Here is a 20,379-nt window from a genome sequence, read left to right as displayed (position 1 = left end):
ACACATAGTCCCTGATTGCTCTATAATCTGTGGAAGATAAGAAAAGACTCCACTTTCAAAATGAAATCAATTTGGCTTCTGTTAATAGGTTCTAACAGCTGGTAATTCATCACAAGGAGGCCATGTGACACCCAATTCAGCACCTCTATCTCACACCAGCTTTTTCTTTCATTCATTGAGAATGGCTCCCTCATCAGCTATGTTTCGATTAAGTTGGGAGATTTCCTGCTTTGGAGCCACGCTGTGCTACTTCCCCCATGTCACCAGGAATCATCACTGTTCTTGTAATTGGAGAGGCTTCTTAGTACAATGGGGAAAAAAGTCAAATCGAATTGAGAGTTCCAATTGGAGGTCGAATTTGAGCCTGGGTTTGAATCTTGATTTTGCTACTTACTCCTGGTGTGGCATTGGACAAAGAATTTAGCCTTTCCTGCTGTTTCCTCTAATGTAAAATGGGGGGGCAGAGGCAGAAGGGGTAAGGGGTTTTCATTAGGGGCCCTACGCTATCTTCTGTCTCTGAATTTATGACTCTAGTAGCAAGTGACAACTGACTGTGTGTGACCTGGGCTAAGGAACTGAAGGGAAACGTGGGATTGTGAGTGAGCTCTTTTTCCTGAAGTTCTTCATGGTGCCGCCCACTCAGGGTCACACATGAGAATCTCCCACTCCACCTGTGGGCCTCACCTTTTGGATGCAATTTCATAAACCTTACTTACTTGATGATTTGAGCTGAAGGGCACCCTAGGGACTCCAGGCCAGAGATTTTCAAAATGTTTAGTCTCAGGACCTCTTAAATTGTTGAGGATCCCCCCAAAAAAGCTTTTATGTGGGTTATTTATATCTATTGATGTTTACAACATTAGAAATGAAATTAAGTCAGACACTTCCTAGTTGTGTGACTCTGGGCAAAGCACTTAAACTCATTGTCTCTGTTTTTTTTTAATCTGTAAAATAGGCATAATAATAATTATAATACCACCTGCTTAGCATTGTTGTAAGCTTCAAATGAAATACTATTGTAGAGTGCTTGACACATATTAGGCACTATATAAATTACTAATACTATTAGTAATTTGTATTATGTTATACTACACAATTATATTGCAGTATTATAAAATTGTAATAAAACAGTATATAATAATTTTATAATTAGTATACAATTATATATCATCATTGATAATATCTAACACTACCTAACATAGTAATATATTATACATGTAATGTTTTGTTATGTGTTGTATAATAATTATATTTAATATTCTATTTATTCATTTGTTAAAATAATAATAATAAATCCTTGACATGATGACTTAAATCCAAAATGAAAAAAAATTTTAGTGAGTTTGTTTTTACATTTTTTTTTTTGCAAATCCCTTTAATGTCTAGTTTTAGAGAAAATAATTAGATTTTCAGAACTGCTTGTGCATTCAATCTGCTGCAATATGCTGTTTTGGTTGGAGAATATAATAAAATCTGGCCACCCACAGATATATAAGAATAAAAAAACTGACAATCAGAGAGGAGAGGGCACCATGGGAGAGGGACAAGAGTCCTGAAGCTGGAATTAATCACCAATCAAGCAACAAGCATTCATTTATGTTTTGGGACTTTTTTTTTTTTTTTTTTATGATTTGCTTTTGTTTTTTGTGAGGCACTTAGGGTTAGGTGACTTGCTTAAGGTCATACAGCTAGTGTCAAGTATCTCAGTACCTCCTGATTTCAGGGATGGTATTTTATCCACTGTGCCATCTAGCTGCCCCAACAAATATTCATTTAGCACTGTCCTAGGCACTGGGAACAAAAAGACAAAAGTGAGATAGTCTGTCCTCAAAGAGCCTACATTCTACTACAGTGCGTTGGATTGCCAGCTTTGCCAGTGACAAACTTCCTGTGTGATTCTGGATAATAAATATTAAATGCCTACTATGTGCCAGGCATTATGCTAAGTCCTGGGGATACAAAGAAAGGCAAAAATAGTTCTGCTTTCAGGGAGCTCACAGTCAGTCTAAAGGGAAAAAGTCACTTTTCCTCCACTGTAAAATAAGAGGATTGGACCAGATGACCTATGACTTGCTTGAGGTTGCTCAGCTAGGAAAGAGCTAAGCCAAGCCATGAAATTAAATTTTCTGACTTTAGAATGAAGGCTTTTCTTCAGATGTCACTGCTGACAGGATCTCTCTACCCTCCGTAGCAGACAGAGTCAGGGGGACCGTGCAGAAGGACAACTGGACAACCCTCAATGACAGGGCCAGTCCTTGGTGACTTCGAGGGGCAGAGGGGAAGCACTGGAGGACAGAATTTGAGTGTTTGGGGGCTGCAGGCACCATATATGTGATAGTAACTCAGGAGGCTGAGCAGGGATGGGGAGAGGAGAGGGCAGCTTAATAGAACAGCTGTAGCTGGGGACATGGGGGTGGCAGGAAAGCTAGAAGAGGTTTCAAGAAAGTGTGAGAGCCTCTTGGGAGCCAGGAGAGGAAGTTCCCCTATTGCGTGGAACAATAGAAAAAAGCAGATGGGAAGATAGCTAGCAGGGAAAGGGGAACTTCATTTATTTAGACAATACCACCCTCCTGATTCCAGCCCTCTGAGTCAGGAACTGTGAACCCTGAGTTCCGCCACCACCTTCTGTTCCCAGCCCTCCAAGACCCATCCATCGATCATTCTCACTGAGTCTGGTTAGTAATAACAGCTCACACCTGCGTCTAGTCTCTATCCTGGGGCATCCATCCATGCACAGCAAAATGCCCCCAAGGACACTTGGAGTCACTCACATGCACACACATACACTTATCCGACTCACCTCCACAGGCATAAACCCATGCTTTCTCTTAGAGACCCCCTTTCCGCTTCCTCTGTCCCCCATCCAAATTGACTGAAGTCTGCTGCCCTGCAGAAATCTTCTCTAATTATCCTGATCTCCTAGCTCCCTAATCCTCCAGCCTTTGGTGAATCTAAATTGGCTAGAATTTATCTTTATTTTTCATCGTTTTTATTTATCAATATTTATTCCTGGATACACTTTATTTCTTGTTAGATTTTACATCGCCCCTCCCCCCAATCATATTGAGAATTCTTCGAAAGTAGGGACTGTGGGGGGGGGGGCAGCTAGATGGCGCAGTGGATAGAACACCAGCCCTGAATTCAGGTGGACCCAAGTTCAAATCTGGTCTCAGACACTTCACACTTCCTAGCTGTGTGACCCTAGGCAAGTCACCCCCAGCCTCAGGAAAGTAAAAAAAAACAAAAAAAAGAAAGAAAACAAAGTAGGGACTGTCTATCCTCTCAGACTAGAAGTCTGAGCTATTTCCCCTTTCAAGCTGAGAGATCCTCGAGTTCTCAAGTGACCCCCTCTCTTTGATCAAACGAAAGAATATAGATAAATTATTTTACAAACTTTAAAGCACTATATACATGCCAATTTATTACTATAGTTGTAGAGGCAGGTAGATGACATGGTAGATAGAGCCTTGGACCTAGAGTCAAATTCAGCTTCAGATATTTATTGTTACCCTGGACAAGTCAATTAACCTGTTGGCCTCAGTTTCCCCATCTGTAAAATGGGGTAATAACCTGTCTCCCAGAGATGTTGTGAAGATTCATTGAGATATTTGTAAAGCACTTAGGGTAGTGCCTGGTACACAGTAGGTGCTTAATAAATGTTTATTTCCTTGCTTTTGTTGTTTTTGCTCTGAGACTCACTCTGATATATACTGGATTTGTAAGTCACTTAACCGATCAATGCTCCAGACAGCTTTCTAATAAGAGTATAAGTTGTAGAGAAAGTGTCAACCTGTATTGGTGGAGAAAGTTTTCTCACTGGGAGTTTCCTCTATCAGTACAACTACAAGACCAGTCCATACCTTTGTCCCATCGGTCCTCATCTCCTTTGTGTTATCCTTTCTATGAGATTTGAACAGAAAGTATCTTGGGACATGTTGCTTTCCTACTATCAGTTTTTAATATTTGTTAGACTATTGCACAAGGGCATAGAATGATTATTTTGTGTAGTACAGTTAAATAAAAGAATTATGAGGGATGTGAGCTCAATTTGTGTAATCTCACTGAAAGGAGGGAGGGAAAAAACCCATTTATTCAGGGTCTACTGTGTGCCAAGCAATTTATGAATATGTGATTTGATCCTTTCAAAAATTCTGGGTCAAAGGTGCTGTTATGATTTTCATTATATAGATGAGCATACTGAGGCAGTTTGAGATTAAGCTCAGGGTGACATGGCTAATTAAATGATGGAGGCCAAATGTGAACTCAGGTTTTTTGTTTTTTTTTACTCCAGACCCAGCACAATACCCTCTTCCCCATCTAGCTGCTACTGAGAACATGTATAGGACAATTCCAGTGGAAGAAAAGATGACAGGATTCCTTTCCTCATGTGATGTTGTTTTCTTTTGCTCTGTATCTATATATTGAAAACCTTTTGTTTTACATACCTTGGAAAATATAGGCATTTGAGATGGCTAAACGTATTTTTAAAGTATATAACATTGGTTTTATTATTTTACTTAATCATATTTTTTTCCAGTTACATTCATCTTTGTAAGATTTTTGAGCTCCAATTTTTTTTTCTTTCTCTTGCTTCCCTCCCCCTTCCCAAAACAGATAGCAAATCTGTATAGGTTATATATGTGCAATCATGTAAACAGATTTCCACATTAGTCATGTGAAAGAAGACTTAGAACAAAAGGGGAAAATCACAAGAAAGAAAAAAATAAGAAAAGAAATAATAATAATATGCTTCCATCTGCATTCAGACTCCATAGATCTTTCCCTGAATGTGGACAGCATTTTCCATCATGAGTCCCTTGGAATTGTCTTGGATCATTGCATTGTTGAGAAGAGCTAAGTCTGTCATGTTGCTATTACTGTGAAGTACATTGTTCTTAATAAGCTTTAATGAATCAACATTATGTTCGGATGATTGTAACAGTTTGGTCTGTAATAATGGCCAAGATGAAGTATGGCTTATTATCTCAAGTATATTCTGGGGTCTATAGTAATTGTATTTCGATCTGTCATCTGTCAGCCTGTGACAAATAGTGAATTTTTGATACATAATTCTAACCACTAGGTCATTTTCTGTTATATATTGGGTAGGCACTAAACTTTCACAGCCTGCAGTGTTGTCAGTCAACAAGAATTATTATTCATTTACTGTGGGTCCAGCACCATGCTGAATGTTGAGAATACAGATGCAAAAAATGAAACTTTGTAATATCATTTTTGCATATTACAAAGTTTCTACCGGTTCCTCGCATAATGTGCGTTGATCGATATGTCTGGGTTCCTTAAGGACGACACTATCTATAATTTCTGGTGGTGATGACCAAGTCCTGAATTATCATCATCATCATCATTGTGGTTGTTACTACTAATTAAGCATTTTCCAAAGGGCTTAGTTCAGGGCTATGAAAACAGTGAGTGCAAAATAAATGTGGCTATGGTTACTTTTCACATTTTTATTTTCAAAGATGAAATTAGTGCTCAGTGGAAATGATATTTCTTCAGTTTTCCTTACAAAGGATCTAATTGGTTTCAGATGTGCTCTTTGGAGTCAGCCACTGCCTGCTACATCTGGTCAATCTAAATGGAGGGAGGAAGGAGAAGGGACATTTTTATGGACTATCTGAAATGAAGAGTAAGAATAGTCATTAGCCACAAGGCTGAGCTAAGAGAGTTACCAAAAAGAAGGTAAAGGATTGTAGAAATTACAAGTAAGGAAGGAGGGCAAGGGGAAGGGATTTCCTGTGCCTCCTCCCAGAGGGCGTGCTGCATTGTTGTTTCTATTATTATTGCCACGTATGTACAGATTGCATGCAAGTCGATCTACCCCAGAGTGCAGAAAATGAAAGGGTTAAAGTAAAATACTCTCTGGATAAGTAGGAAGGGTGTAATGTCCAGACTAGCTTTCTGGAGAACCTCGGGATCAACCCGAGTCCTTGGTCTTAGTGGAGGAATGATGAAGGCAGGAGGGTCATCACGAGTCTGGTCAAAGATGGAGTCTGGAGCCTGAAGTCTTCTCTGTGTCTATGGCTGAGACTCCCTTAAATACCTCAGTATAATTACCTCACTACAACACACTGAGCACGTGTTACATTACATCACCATCACATTAAGGAGGGAACCGTTATTTCATACTGTGTAAGTGCTTAACTACAAGTATCCTGTTGCCCTTAATTCAAGTATACCTACTATGTTCCAGGTACTGTGTGCTGGTCCCAAAATAATCTTTCCCACCATTTTAAAAACCTTGAACTCTAAGTTAAGTGACTTGTCTATTTGAGGTCAGATTTGAATTCAGATCTTTCTGACTTCAGATGGACTGGAAGCTATGCCATGTAAGGTCATTGCTGTAGTGTTGCAACTCTAAAGGGATTCCATGATTCTTTTGGCACTGCCATGTCTTAACAGGCTATATATGCCCCTTTCTCTTGCTCATCCACTCTGTTATTCGTAACAGAACAAGCATCTCTCTGGAATTTTAGCTGCATATTTCCATTTGAGATCCATAGCTACCCTGCAGAGTGCCCTGGAGTCAGCTCAAACCCATTTGTAGAACCACTGTTAAATTTTCAGTGAGAACATTTAACTCCTCAAAAATCAGTAATTGATTTATCACGTTGTTGATTGTCTAGACTTAAGACAGTGATGGAGACAATATTAATGGTGCAGATTAAATGTTAAAGTATGTCATACACACTTCCCCTTCCCCGAAAAATTATTGTTAAATATTTACCAGCACATCCAGGGCTAACCCTAGAGTTATTTTAATATCTTTGTTTTTACAGATAGGCTTATTGGACTTCAGGAAGATAAAATGATTCTCCTCTCCCACTGGAAGTTTCAGAAGTCAGTTTTGCTCCCTGGTCTTTTTCTGTCATCAAATCTAATGGTAGCCATGGTGATAGAAAGCAATCTGCTATAACTATCCAGAGATTCTCTCCAAGGGTTCCCAATAACCTTCAAACTGGGCTTATTTTCTCTCTTACTGGGTCAGGACCACTTTGATTCTGACTTCCCTACTGCCAGGAGCTAGTCTAGGAAATCAATACTTTCCCTGGAAGGGCATTTGTGTGTGTGTGTGTGTGTGTGTGTTCTCAATTATCTTTTGAGAACAATACCTCCTAGCATATTTGCTTCAAGACAGTTGGAACTATAGGTTAATTATGGGATAACTGTAGTTTAAAAGATATGGAGATTGGGGACAGTTAGGTGGCACCGTGGGTAGAGCACCAGCCCTCATTAGTTCCCTTTAAATTCAGCATCCTGGGACAAAGTCCAATTGCCCCCACTCTAGTTACAGCTTTAGATAATAGATAAATTATCTATTACACTATTTGCCACTTAAAAATGTTTCTCTTAATCAAACTTCCTTCTTGTTTCTTCTTGGTTCATAAAATTTTAGAAGAAAGGGATCTCAAAGCTCTTTTAGGAAGAGAAGAGGGGAATGAGCGTCTTCATAGCACCTACTGTGTGCCGGGCGCTGTTCTAAGCCCTTTGATCCACACAACAACCTTGCAAGGTAGCTGCCATTAATATCATCTTTTACATCTGAAGAAACACTAGTTCAGTGCTTTCCTAGAGTCCTAGAGGGACTAGTAAGTACCTGAAACAGGATTTGAATCCGGGTATTCCTGACTCTAGACCCAGAGGTCTATCCACTGGAGCATCTAATTTCAAATCTCTAACCCTTATTGTGCCTCGGTTTCCCCATCTGTAAAAGGAAGCAGTTGGATGAAGTTATTCCTAAAGCTCCTTGCAGTTTGAATGGAATAGAATTCCATGAGAATATAAGCTTCCTAGTTCTAGAACTAAAAGGACAACCTAGAAGGGCAGCAAGGTGGTGCAGTGGACAGAGCACCGGCCCTGAAGTCAGGAGAACCTGAGTTCAACATCTTTCCTCAGACACTTAACATTTCCTAGCTGGGTGACCCTGTTCAAGTCACTTAACCCCAATTGCCTTGCCCAATTTCACCCAGCTGGCCAATCCCAAAGCCTCGGCTGCGGCAGGACACCCCGGACCCACCCGTCCCAAGGGGGCCACCCTAACCCCTCGGCGCCCCGTGGGCAGTGGGGACCCGCCATCTGGCCCCGGTCTGGAGAGTCCGGCTCACCCTCGGGGTGATAGCCGCCCCCCCGGACCTGGCTGCGGCGCTCGGCTGGGGCACCACAAGTTGTCTGTTGGGGAGGCGGGCGCCCCTGCCCCTCACCAGGAGCGGCCGCGGATGGGGAGATCGGAGGCGGGGAGGTGTCTACTGAGAAATCGGAGCTGGGCGCCAGGCTTGATTAATTATCCTCATTTGCATATTATGCTGTCTCGGGGACCCGTAGCTGTGACTGGCGCAGGGGGGGGGGTAGAGGGGAAAACGAGAGCAAAATCATTCATTTTTCTGACACCTCCTCCCCTTTCCATTCTGTCGCGGGTTGCTAGGCTCCGGCACAAACCTGGCTTCCTCCGGTCTATCTGGTTCCTGGGGTAATGGGAGCAGAGCTAGAGGGAGCCCTGGAGGTTCCAGCCCAAACCCACAGGAAAATGGGGTACAGCGGAGAGTACATACACCCTCTGGAGTCAGGAGACCTGAGCTAATTAGCAGTGAGAGAGAAACTCAAACCTCACTCTGAATCCTGCCTCTAATTCATTCTACCTCGAGCCTCAGTTTCCCCCTTTGTAAAAGTATGGGCTTTCATCTAGGAGGTTTCCACTTTAACGCTCTGAAGTCACAAGCCACTCCCTCTAGATTTCCTGAGCTGCTTGCCAGGCTCCAGGCTTCTCCATCACTCGGTGGCAGGTTGCCATCTCTCCTTGGAAATCGTGTTCCCATGGATTTACAGCTGCCCTGGGTGTGAAGAGCTTTGCAAACACTCCCCCCCCCCCCCCCTCCACAGCTCATCAATTGACAAATCTTTTCCCAGCCAGAGGGACTCTGCAAGGCTATTTAGGAAGCCAGGAAAACTAGCGGAAACAGCATGGTGCAGCTCAGCTTTCTGAGGCTGGGATCACATTTCTCCTCAGCCTCTCCGGGTGCCTTCTCCACAAATGAGGGCATCGATGGACACAATTTCAGGCTCCGGGCTTAAGATAGTCTAAGACCCTTTTGCTCCTCCCCAGTAGAAAAGGAAGAGTTATGAGTGGGCTGGTTAAACAACTGTTTGGTCATGTATACATATATTGTATTTAATTTATCCTTTAACATATTGAACATGTATGGGTCAACCTGGCATCTGGGGGGGGGGGGAGGAGGGGAAAAATTAGAACAAAAGGTTTGGCAATTATCAAATTATCAATGTTGTAAAATTTGCCCATGCATATATCTGGTAAATAAAAGCTATTAAAATTAAAAAAAAAAAAAAAAAAAGAATGGGCTGGTTAGAGTTAACTTGGTACTAGTGGTTTATTTGCCATCTCCAGGAATAAATTCTACTTATCCTGGTTAACTTGGTGACCAGAGTTCTGTGCTAATGAAGATACAGTGGAAGGCTTGGGCCTTGTAGGAAGTGATGAGTTCTGCAGGCACTGAGAACCCCTTTGACCTTGATCCTGAACAGCCATCTGTCCCTGATGAACACTGAGCCCATCTCCCTCCACAGGGGAAAGTTATCACCAGCTGGATTATGTTGAGGGTGTGGCCAGTGTACTATTGCTACTCATTCAATCAATCAAGAACCAATTATTCACGTAACATCTTCTATGTTACCAGCTCTAACTGTGGGATATTGGTCTTCACTATATTATATATAATATTATTGGGGTATATGTATATATGATATTATATATGATATTATAGGAGTATATGTAGATATATTATTATGTTATATATGTTATTACATATTATTAATTAATATATTATATTTATTTTATAATATATAATAATAAATTATTATATATATTAATATTACATATAATATTATATATGTATAGGATACTATATGTATAATCTATATCTACATTCATTCATTAAATGGTGATTATAATAGTATATACCACACACATAACATCATACACATGTATAATATGACACAGCACACATATCTATATAACATATATGTAATATCATCTACCCAATATGTCACACACACATACATACACAATATCATATAATCAACACATATAATAACATATTACACATACAAGATAATATATACCACATGTGCCATATCATATATCACATATAGCGTCTATAGTATATCACATAGGTAATATCATTATCAAAATACTCAAAATGATAAATCGTCTATAATATCCTACATATATTATATATCACATATACTATCATAAAGATACATATTACATGGTATCCTGTAGATATAGATTACACATATAGTATCCTATACATATATAATATTATATGTAATATTAATATATTATTATATATTATAAGAGTAGCGACGAATTAGACGAATGAATTACCCAGTCAGTAATGACTTTGCCCTGGGAGGGGATTCAAACTTATTCTTCTGTAGGATTCTGGTCCAAACAGAGAGCTCAGCCTTGTCCACATTAGAGCTACTCTTGTTGACATCTAGGTCTCCTAGCTCTGTGGCAGATACTAGAAATTTTCAAAGCTCAGAAAAGACAAGCTCCCTACCTTCCTGGAGCTTGCAAAGCTCTGGGGTTAAATAGAATAATGAGGTTAAAAGTTGGAATGGATTTTCAAGATAATCTAGTCCAACATCCTCATTTTTCAAAGGTTAAGTGACTCATCTAAGGACACCCAGGTAATAAGTCATTGAGCTGAGTTATAAAGTAAGTCTAACTCCACCCTCCATTCTCAGCTCTTTTCATTTTGTCTCTTATAACAAGAGGGGGTATTTATTCCAGAGCTAAGGATGAGACAAACTCTCCTGAACTTTCCATCACTCAACTGCAAAGCCCCTTTAAAGGTCCCCTTAGAGAGGCTGCCGGCCCAGGTTCAGCATCCCCCCTCACCCCATCTCTTTCAGGAGAAAGCACCAGGGACTTTGCTTATGGCACACAACAAGGAGATGAGGGAAAGAAAGGACTCAGCTGATGCTCACGCTTCAGGATCCCCTTCCTATGCTAAGAGCAGCTGAGGCTAACTAAGAAGGGAGCAAGAGGCTAAGTGGATGTGCTAGGGGTGAACCCCTCCCCAGTGACACACATTTCTGGAGCATCCAAGGCTCCTGGCTGAATAATGAGGGAGCCAGATAATAGGGAACATGGAAAAGGCTGTACCACAGCCTGCCGCCTTTCAGCCCTGACACAAAGAGAGAGAGAAAAGGCAGCAGGCTGGGTGAGATCACTGGAGAAGGAAGAGAAGGATGCAAGGAAAGGGCAGGGAACACCAAGCTCCTCAAAGCGCAGAATGCCTCGGAGCCGGAAGGTTGATGCATTCATGCTCCCGGACCCAGACTCAGACTCCAAAAGATAGCATCTACAGGAGAAAGCGTGTCTGATGCGAAATCAGATTTCCACTTTGGAAAGCATTTGAGACTCCCTCTGGATGAGAGACAGAAGCTGAAAAGATCTCAAGACGTGAATATAAATTTAAATCCTATGTCTGGTACTCTCCAGCAGTATGACTCTAATCATTAGCATTAGTAATAATAATAATGAAGCTTCTAAAGACTCTTATTCCTTTCATCCCCCATCCAAAGACACAGCCTATGGAAGTAGAGTCCCTTTGAACATGTTGGGTGGAAATGCTTGATGTTTGGGTGAAGAGAGGCTGGGTCATAGGGTTCTGTGTAGGAGAAATGAGAAGAAAAATAAAGTTACTTGAAATTCCAGGCCAGCCAATCTAGCCTGGGTCCTGAGCAATCATATTGCAACAAATCAGAGTCAGGGGAGGGGGGGAGATCAAGTAAGGAAGAATCATGCAATATAGAGTGGGCCCCAGGGAGGTCGTAAAAATTCAATCATGCCACACTAACCCTATGCTGTATTTGTTTGGCCATAATGTGAATGGAGGGGTTAAGAAGGGGGGAATAGAGATGGGAAGGGATAATGTCTTGCAGCCTGGTCACTCCAGATGGGCCTTCCCAAACAGCAGCCCCAGTGAATCCTCCTCTCCCTGAGTCTTCTGCAATGTATGGGAAGCAGGAGGCCTCTGGGAAGCTGAAAGGGATCCCAGAAGTGGAAGGGTCCGACTCCACTCCTACCTCTCCTATTAAGACAAGAAAAAAGACCCTGTTGCTTATGTGACTTTCCCAAGATTACACATAGGGCCATAGATTTGGAACTTTAGAAAGAACCCCACAAACCATTGAGTTTACCACTCCCTTGTAATCATATTTTTGAATTGTAATTGTACTGAAATTGTAATCATAATTTCTAACATTTATAGATGTATATTTGTATTACATATTTATGTAATATATATTATATACATTTATATTATATAATTTCTAACATTATATTAAAATTTAACATTTTTATTTATTGTAAAGCAAATAGTTTTACAAATATTGTGTGAGCCTCATAACAACCCTGGGAGGGGTAGGTGGTGTTATTATCCCCATTTGACAGATGGAGAGATTGAGGTAGATGAGTTATGTAGCTAGTAAGTGTGTAAGCCTTTAAACTGAGGTCTTTCAGACTTCAGGCTCAGTGCTCTATCCACTAGACCAACTAACCGGTGCTTTTTGCAATTGAGGAAACTGAGGGCCAAGGATGTTAAAGGACTTGTCCAAGTTATATATGGGATGGTGGATTTAGGGACTCTACAGTGTCTGGAACTTTTTTTTGTGAACCAAATCTTTAATTTCATTGGAATGCGGACTTCATGAGGAAGCTCCCGCTACCAGTCCGGATCAATCAGTCAATTAAACATTTATTCAGTGACTGCTGTGTGCCCAGGCCCAGTGCTAAGTACCGGGGCTATAAAAAAAGGCAAAAAATTAGTCCCTGCCCTCGAGGAGCTTGCAGTCCAAAGAGTGAGTCAATATGCAAACACCCCTTTAAAAACAAGCTCTGCTCAGCATAAACTGGACATAACCAACAGGAGAAAGCCATTAGAAATTTTTTTCGCTGGGACTTGAAGCAAGCCCAGAAAATCGGGAGGCTGAGAGGAGGAGGGAGAGAATTCCAAGCATGATGGACAGCCAGTGAAAATGAATCGGGGACAACTAGGTGGTGCAGTGGATAGAGCACCAGCCCTTAAATCAGGAGGGCCTGAGTTCAAATGTGACCTCACGTAACACTTCCTAGCTGTGTGACCCTGATCAAGTCACTTAACCCTCATTGCCTCAGGGGAATAAAGAAAAGAAAATATCCAGAGTTGAGAGCTGAGTATTTAGCGAGTTGCTGGCGCACAGTAGGTGCCCTTTTGCTGGCGCACAGTAGGTGCCCTTTTGCTGACTGATTACTCTAAGTGTGATTTCTGCCCATCTCCTCGCAGGGGCCCAGGACCATGGCCGCGTCTGCCAGCTGCTTCTCCCTGGCGCTCCTTCTCTGGATTCTGGTCCTCTCAGACCCCAGTTTCACCGGCGCTCTGGACTCCGCCCCCGAGGAAAGCCACGTCCCCGAGAACAACATCAACCGGCAGAGCCCGGAGCTGTGGCGGGCGCGGGCGCGGCCCGCGCGGAAACACGGCCCGCACAAGAAGGGCCGAGCGCACGTGCCGGGCCGGGCCGGCGCCTCCGGCCTGCCGGGGATGCTCCGCGCCGGGGACGGGCTGCCGGGCCCCGCCGGCCTGCTGCAGGGCAAGGACGTGTTTCTGGGCTTCGAGTTCCCCTACCCCGAGAGGGACAATCAGTTCGAAAGAGGGAGGAAGCCCGGCCGGGAGCACAAGCGCCGCAGGGACCGAGCGAAGCAACCGCGAGGTATCCGAGCCCGCGCCCGCAGCGCCCGGACTTTTACTTTTATGTGCGTGCGAGTGTGAGCGGGTGTGCGCGTGTGTGTGCGTGTGTGTGCGCGAGCGTGTGTGTGCGCACCGTGTGTGTGCGCGTGCGCCTGTGAGCGGGGGTGTGCGCACGTGTATGTACACACTCATGTGTTTGTGTGCGCGAGCGTGTGGGTGCGCACCCGTGTGTGCGCGTGTGTGTGCGCGAGCGTGTGGATGCGCACTGTGTGTGCGCGTGTATGTACACACTCATGTGTTTGTGTGCGCGAGCGTGTGGGTGCGCACCCGTGTGTGCGCGTGTGTGTGCGCGAGCGTGTGGATGCGCACTGTGTGTGCGCGTGTATGTACACACTCATGTGTTTGTGTGCGCGAGCGTGTGGGTGCGCACCCGTGTGTGCGCGTGTGTGTGCGCGAGCGTGTGGATGCGCACTGTGTGTGCGCGTGTATGTACACACTCATGTGTTTGTGTGCGCGAGCGTGTGGATGCGTGTATGTGCAAACACATGTGTGTACCCGTGCGTGGGCGTGAGTGTGAGCGCCCGCTTTTTGGATGGGAAAACAGAGGCTCATTATATTAGGAGACGGGACCTTAAAGATCATCTACTTCAGAGCACTTTTTAACCTGGGAGTTCAAGGATCTGTGAACTTAGATGGGAAAAAATGACATCTTAATTTTCAGCAACATTTGTAATCCCGTGCAATTTAATTTACACCTTTAAAAGTGTCCTGAGAAGGAGTCCAGAGGCTTCACTGGAATGATCAAGGACCCCAAAAATGGTTATCTCCTCTGATCTAGCCTAAGGACCCCAAAAATGGTTACTCCCCTCTGATCTAGCCTAAGGACCCCAAAAATGGTAACTCCCCTCTGATCTAGCCTAAGGACCCCAAAAATGGTTAGTCTCCTCTGATCTAGCTTAAGGACCCCAAAAATGGTAAACCCCCTTTGATCTAGCCTAAGGACCCCCAAAATGGTTACCCACCTCTGATCTAGCCTAAGGACCCCAAAAATGGTTAGTCTCCTCTGATCTAGCTTAAGGACCCCAAAAATGGTAAACCCCCTTTGATCTAGCCTAAGGACCCCCAAAATGGTTACCCACCTCTGATCTAGCCTAAGGACCCCAAAAATGGTTACTCCCCTCTGATCTACTCTAAGGACCCCAAAATTGGTTACTCTCTGATCTAGCCTAAGGACCCCAAAAATGGTTACCCCTCTCTGATTTAGCCTAAGGACCCCAAAAATGGTTACTCCCCTCTGATCTAGTCTAAGGACCCCAAAATTGGTTACTCTCTGATCTAGCCTAAGGACCCCAAAAATGGTTACCCCTCTCTGATTTAGCCTAAGGACCCCAAAAATGGTTACTCCCCTCTGATCTAGCCTAAGGACCCCAAAAATGGTTACTCCCCTCTGATCTAGCCTAAGGACCCCAAAAATGGTTACCCCGCTCTGGTCTAGCTTAACTCATCCAGAGAATCACAGAATTCTAGAGGCAGAAGGGACCTTAGAAGCCAGTTCTTCCAAATCATGCCAGAGCAAGACATGTTCCATTTGGATTGGAAGACTTGGGTGCAAATCCCAACTCTGCCACATTATCACTCCCCAGTTCTATCTGTCACCTTGGTCAAGCCATGTCCCCTCTTGGTAGGTAACCAGCTTGTAGTTGGGTAGTGAGCTGCTAACTAGCCTAGCTAATTGGGTGGTTAGCCAGCTTACTACTTAGGTTCTGAGCTGCTGCTGGTCTAGCTAGTTGGGTAGTTAGCTTCTAGTCTAGTTAGTTTCCTCAGCTATAAAATGAGGCAGTTGCATTAGATGGTTACTGAGCCTCTTTCACATTTAAGTCTATCTTGCTGAATGTTTTTTAAGCCTTTATTTGGAGATCTCCAAAGAAGGGGGGGAGCTCCCATGTCCTGGGGCTCCTCATTTCACTTTTGGACAGTCATAATTTTTAGGAGGGGCAGCAAGATGGCACAGTGAATAGAGTACCTGATTTAGAATCAGGAAGATCTGAGTTCACATGCAGCCTCAGATACTTATTAGCTGTGTGATCCTGGGTAAGTCATTTATTCCTGTTTGCCTCAGTTTCCTTATCTGTAAGAAGTGGATCAAGAAATGACAAACCACCCCCGTTACCTTTGCCAAGAAAACCCCAAATGGGGTCACGAAGAGTTGGATTGCTGGAACAACAATAATTTTTAAGTTTTTCTTGATTTCAAGCCTAAATCTAGCTCTTGCACCCCCATCCTTTGTCCCTGGGTTGGCCCTATGGGGTCGAAGCAGTACAAATCTTAATCCCTTTTCCCTAGGATTGCTAGCCTGGAAGATGGCTATCCTTCTGTCGCCTCCCTCCCCCATCCCTGGTTCCATGGTTTTCCTTCTCCAGGCTGAACATCATCAGTTCCTTCAGTCGATCTTGGGTCCTGGTCTCTACCCCTTCATTCACTGTATAGATAATTAAACGGAGGGTAAGCCACTTGGCCAAGATTACACAGGATGTTGCTGTAAAGACAGCATGTTGTCCGGCCCATGTGGGCATTTAATAAGTGCTTATTGCTTTATTGATAGGAAATGTTGGCGCCCAATTGGACTGGTGACCTCTGAGGCCAAATGCACTGTTCTTTCCATTTTGGTAGAGAATAAATGGAGGAGGAGGAGAGAGGGAAGGGAACAAGCATTTATTAAGCATGCGCTATGTGCCAAGCTCTGTGCTAGACACAGAATACACAGAAAGGCAAGACACAGCCCCGTCCTCAAGAAGCTCCCAGTCTAACGGGAGAGACAACGTATAAACAGCTATGTACAAATAAGAAATGTACAGAATAATCTGGAGATCATCGAGAGAGGAAAAGCACTAAGCTTAAAGGGAATAAGATATCACCCCCATTTTACAAATGAGAAAACTGATACTCAGAAAATGACTTCTCATATAATTAGAAGAAAGGCTTATACCTAGGCCTCTCCTAATTCCAGGTGAGCAGCTAGTAGATAGTGCTCTATCCACGGTGCCCAGGAAGCTCTGAGTTTGAATCCTACCTCAGATTCACTAGCTATGTGGCTCTAGGAAAGTCACTTTATTTCTCAGTTGCTTAGACTGGAAGAGTAGCACCTAACTTATATTTCTCAGTTGAGGCTTAGCACTGGCACTCAGACAGAAATTCGAACTACAAGCAAGGCCTGGTTCTCTGCACTGCTGACAGGTGCATCTGGCCACTGAGGGGTTGAGCTGTCACTCGGGGCTTTCCAGGAAAGGGACTTTCTAACCCACAGTGGCCAAAGGGAAGGAAGCCTCGGGCTTCATGCAGGCTCTTGCCAAGAAGCTCTCCATGCTTTGCAGCAAAAGCTGAGATTTTCCTCCCTTGAATGTCTTCAAGTGTGACAACTAACAGATGCCTTTGGCGTCACCCTCTGTGCACAGACAAGATCTACTGATGGAATGAGCAAATGCAAATCACACGGGGAGTGAGTCTCCCCCCCCCCAATTCTCTCTGCCTGGCGCCCCGGAACGACTCGGGCTTGCCAAGCCAAGTCTGAGTTCTCCACAGTTTGGGATCTCAGTCTGGGGCTGTTTCTACATGGAGCTGCTCTGAGAAACAGTTGGTTTTGTTATTGGGTATTGAGAAGCACTGGGGATCATAGTCTCACTTCTATGTCTATAAAATGAGAAAGAGAGAGAGAGAGAGAGAGAGAGAGAGAGAGAGAGAGAGAGAGAGAGAGAGAGACAGAGAGAGAGAGACAGAGACAGAGAGAGAGAGAGAGAAAAGAGAGAGAGAGAGAGAGAGAAAAAAGAGAGAGAGAGACAGAGAGAGAAAAGAGAGACACACAGAGAGAAAAAGAGAGAGACAGAGAGACACAGAGAGAGAGAAAAAAAGAGAGAAAGAGACAGACAGAGAGAGACAGAGAGACAGAGACACACACACACACAGAGGGAGGGAAGGAGGGAGAGACAGAGACAGAAACATAGAGAAACAAGGAGAGGGAAAGAGAGAGAAATCAGAAAAGGGAAGAGGGAGGGAGGGTAAAAGAAAGAAAAAAGAAAGAAAGAAGGGAGGGAGAGATGAAAGGAGGAGGAAGGGTGGAAAGAAGAAAGGGAGGAAGGAAGGAAGGAAGGAAGAGAAAGAGGGAGGGAGGGAGGAATACAGCTAGACTAGATGACTTCTAAGGTGCCTCCCAGATCTGATGCTGGGGCTGCTGCTGATAAGCTAGTTGCCCTCAGAAGCTCCACCACCATCTCTATTGGGCTACTCAGGAAGGTCACAAATGTTTATTAAGTGATAATCATGTTCCAGGCACCGAGCTAAGCCCTGGGGAGAAGGGAATTTTGCTTCTGCAACCTTCCTCCACCAGACATTGTAATTTAATTTACTTCACTGTTCACCTACAATAATTCTATCATAAAGTCAGAGGACACTAAGATGAGATAAAACTAAACTAGGAGCAATGTGACATCCCTGGGGGCTGCAGAACAGATAGGCTTTGCTCCTGGTTCAAACTGGGGGAGGGGAAAACCCTAGACAAACTGAATCATCTCTCTAGGCCTCTGGAAAATGAGGGGATTACATTACATTATATTTAACATATCTCTTATGTTCTTTGACACTGTGTTCTAAGGGCCCTCCCAGCTCTGACCTCCTGGGTTCTAAGGGCCCTCCCAGCTCTGACCTCCTGGGTTCTAAGGGCCCTCCCAGCTCTGACCTCCTGGGTTCTAAGGGCCCTCCCAGCTTTGACATCCTGGGTTCTAAGGACCTTCCCAGCTCTGACCTCCTGGGTTCTAAGGGCCCTCCCAGCTCTGACCTCCTGGGTTCTAAGGGCCCTCCCAGCTCTGACCTCCTGGGTTCTAAGGGCCCTCCCAGCTTTGACATCCTGGGTTCTAAGGGCCTTCCTAGCTCTGACTTTCTCTATTCTAAGGGCCCTCCCTAACATTTTGTGATCTTTTTCAGTTCAGACATTATGTATGCAGAGATCCCTCCCAGTTTGTGACATTTCCCAATTTTAGGTGTTTTTTTTTTTAAGGCTACATTCTCCAAATTGTCTGGGTGTTAAAGCCAAAAACATTTTTCTCATGTAAAAAAGCCCTGAGGATATAGTTACCTGCTGTTCATCTTTTTTCCAAATAAGACCCCTCTCTGCTATATTCTCCCAGTGCCCATGGGCCACACCCACCCACACCCCACTCCCAGGGTGCAGCAGTCTCCTCCAAAATCTTCCCTTCCCCTCCCCTTCATTACTCCATGAATTCTCCCTAGCTTAAAACAGGCTGGATGATTACTCATTGACTCAGTCACAGAGGGAATCCTTACCTAGGATAGATTGGACTAGATTCCTTTGAGGTCCCTTCTGATCCCTTCTGATTCCTCGTTTTTGTGATCTCCAGAGAGGTCACCTAATTGACTTTGATCAGTCACTAGCATGGGAAGAAGGTCCTTATAACTTCACTCTCAATGTTCTTTTTGATAGGCAGAAGTCTGGATCCAAAACCCAGCTCTTTGTTCAAGAAGGTGGAAGTCTCTGAGGACCTGGCACCCTATGGCCCAATGGAAGAATCCTCTACCAGCTTGGCCCCCACCATCCTGTTCCTGACCACGTTCGAGACAGCGGCATCCACCGAGGAGTCGCTGGTTCTGCCCGTTACCTCCCCGAGGCCCCTGGTAAGGAATCAGAGACCCAGGAAGAGTTAGTGCCCCCTGGAGGGCCTTCCACCCTTCATTTTCATTAAAAATGACTAACATTTTGTCAAAGTTTGCAAAGTCCTTTTTAAATATCTCATTTTAAGACTTAAATGCTATTATCAGCCCTATCTTGCACATAAGGAAACTAAAGCTGACAGGTGAAGAGTGCACAGGGTGAATGATATTTGAGGCTAGATTTGAACTTGGGACTTCCTGGCTCCAGATGCAGGGTAATATGCACTGTGCCACCTAACCTCCCAGGAGGATGAAGAAACAAAGGTATAGGGAGAGAAGGACCACCACTAATCAGTGACAGAGGCGGGGTTGGGAACCATGACTAAGCAAGATAGAGCATACATACTATACATTTAAAAACATGATTTTAAGAAAGAATCTGTAGGCTTCCCCAGATTTTTTTTTTTTTTTTTTTACCCAAATAAGGTTAAATGACTTGGTTGGGATGGTCTTGGAACTAGTGAGTATCTGAGTTGTCCTCTTGACTCCAGGACTGTTGCTCTATCCACTACAGCGCCACCTAGTTGCTCCATTCCCAGATTCTTTCTTTCTTTCTTTTCTTTCTTTCTTTTCTTTCTTTCTTTCTTTCTTTCTTTCTTTCTTTCTTTCTTTCTTTCTTTCTTTCTTTCTTTCTTTCTTTCTTTCTTTCTTTCTTTCTTTCTTTCTTTCTTTCTTTCTTTCTTTCTTTCTTTCTTTCTTTCTTCCTTCCTTCCTTCCTTCCTTCCTTCCTTCCTTCCTTCCTTCCTTCCTTCCTTCCTTCCTTCCTTCCTTCCTTCCTTCCTTCCTTCCTTCCTTCCTTCCTTCCTTCCTTCCTTCCTTCCTTCCTTCCTTCCTTCCTTCCTTCCTTCCTTTCCTTTCTTCCTTTCCTTTCTTCCTTCTTTCTTTCTTT

The 20,379-nt window shown here is 43.7% G+C and overlaps 1 protein-coding gene across 1 annotated transcript in view; it reads left to right on the top strand.

Moving 5' to 3' along the window:
* The window catches only part of DRAXIN (dorsal inhibitory axon guidance protein), a 38,313-nt gene that overhangs the window by 4,123 nt on the left and 13,811 nt on the right, over positions 1-20,379 (top strand). Inside the window, exons 2-3 of the mRNA XM_074306265.1 lie at positions 13,371-13,794; positions 19,264-19,454. Coding sequence (XP_074162366.1) covers positions 13,383-13,794; positions 19,264-19,454 — 603 coding nt within the window. The 5' untranslated portion in view covers positions 13,371-13,382. The remainder of the gene's footprint in view (positions 1-13,370; positions 13,795-19,263; positions 19,455-20,379) is intronic.

The sequence above is a fragment of the Sminthopsis crassicaudata genome, chromosome 3 (assembly GCF_048593235.1).
Source record: "Sminthopsis crassicaudata isolate SCR6 chromosome 3, ASM4859323v1, whole genome shotgun sequence".
NCBI classification, from domain to species: Eukaryota; Metazoa; Chordata; class Mammalia; order Dasyuromorphia; family Dasyuridae; genus Sminthopsis; species Sminthopsis crassicaudata.
This window is presented reverse-complemented; position numbering and strand designations above follow the sequence as displayed.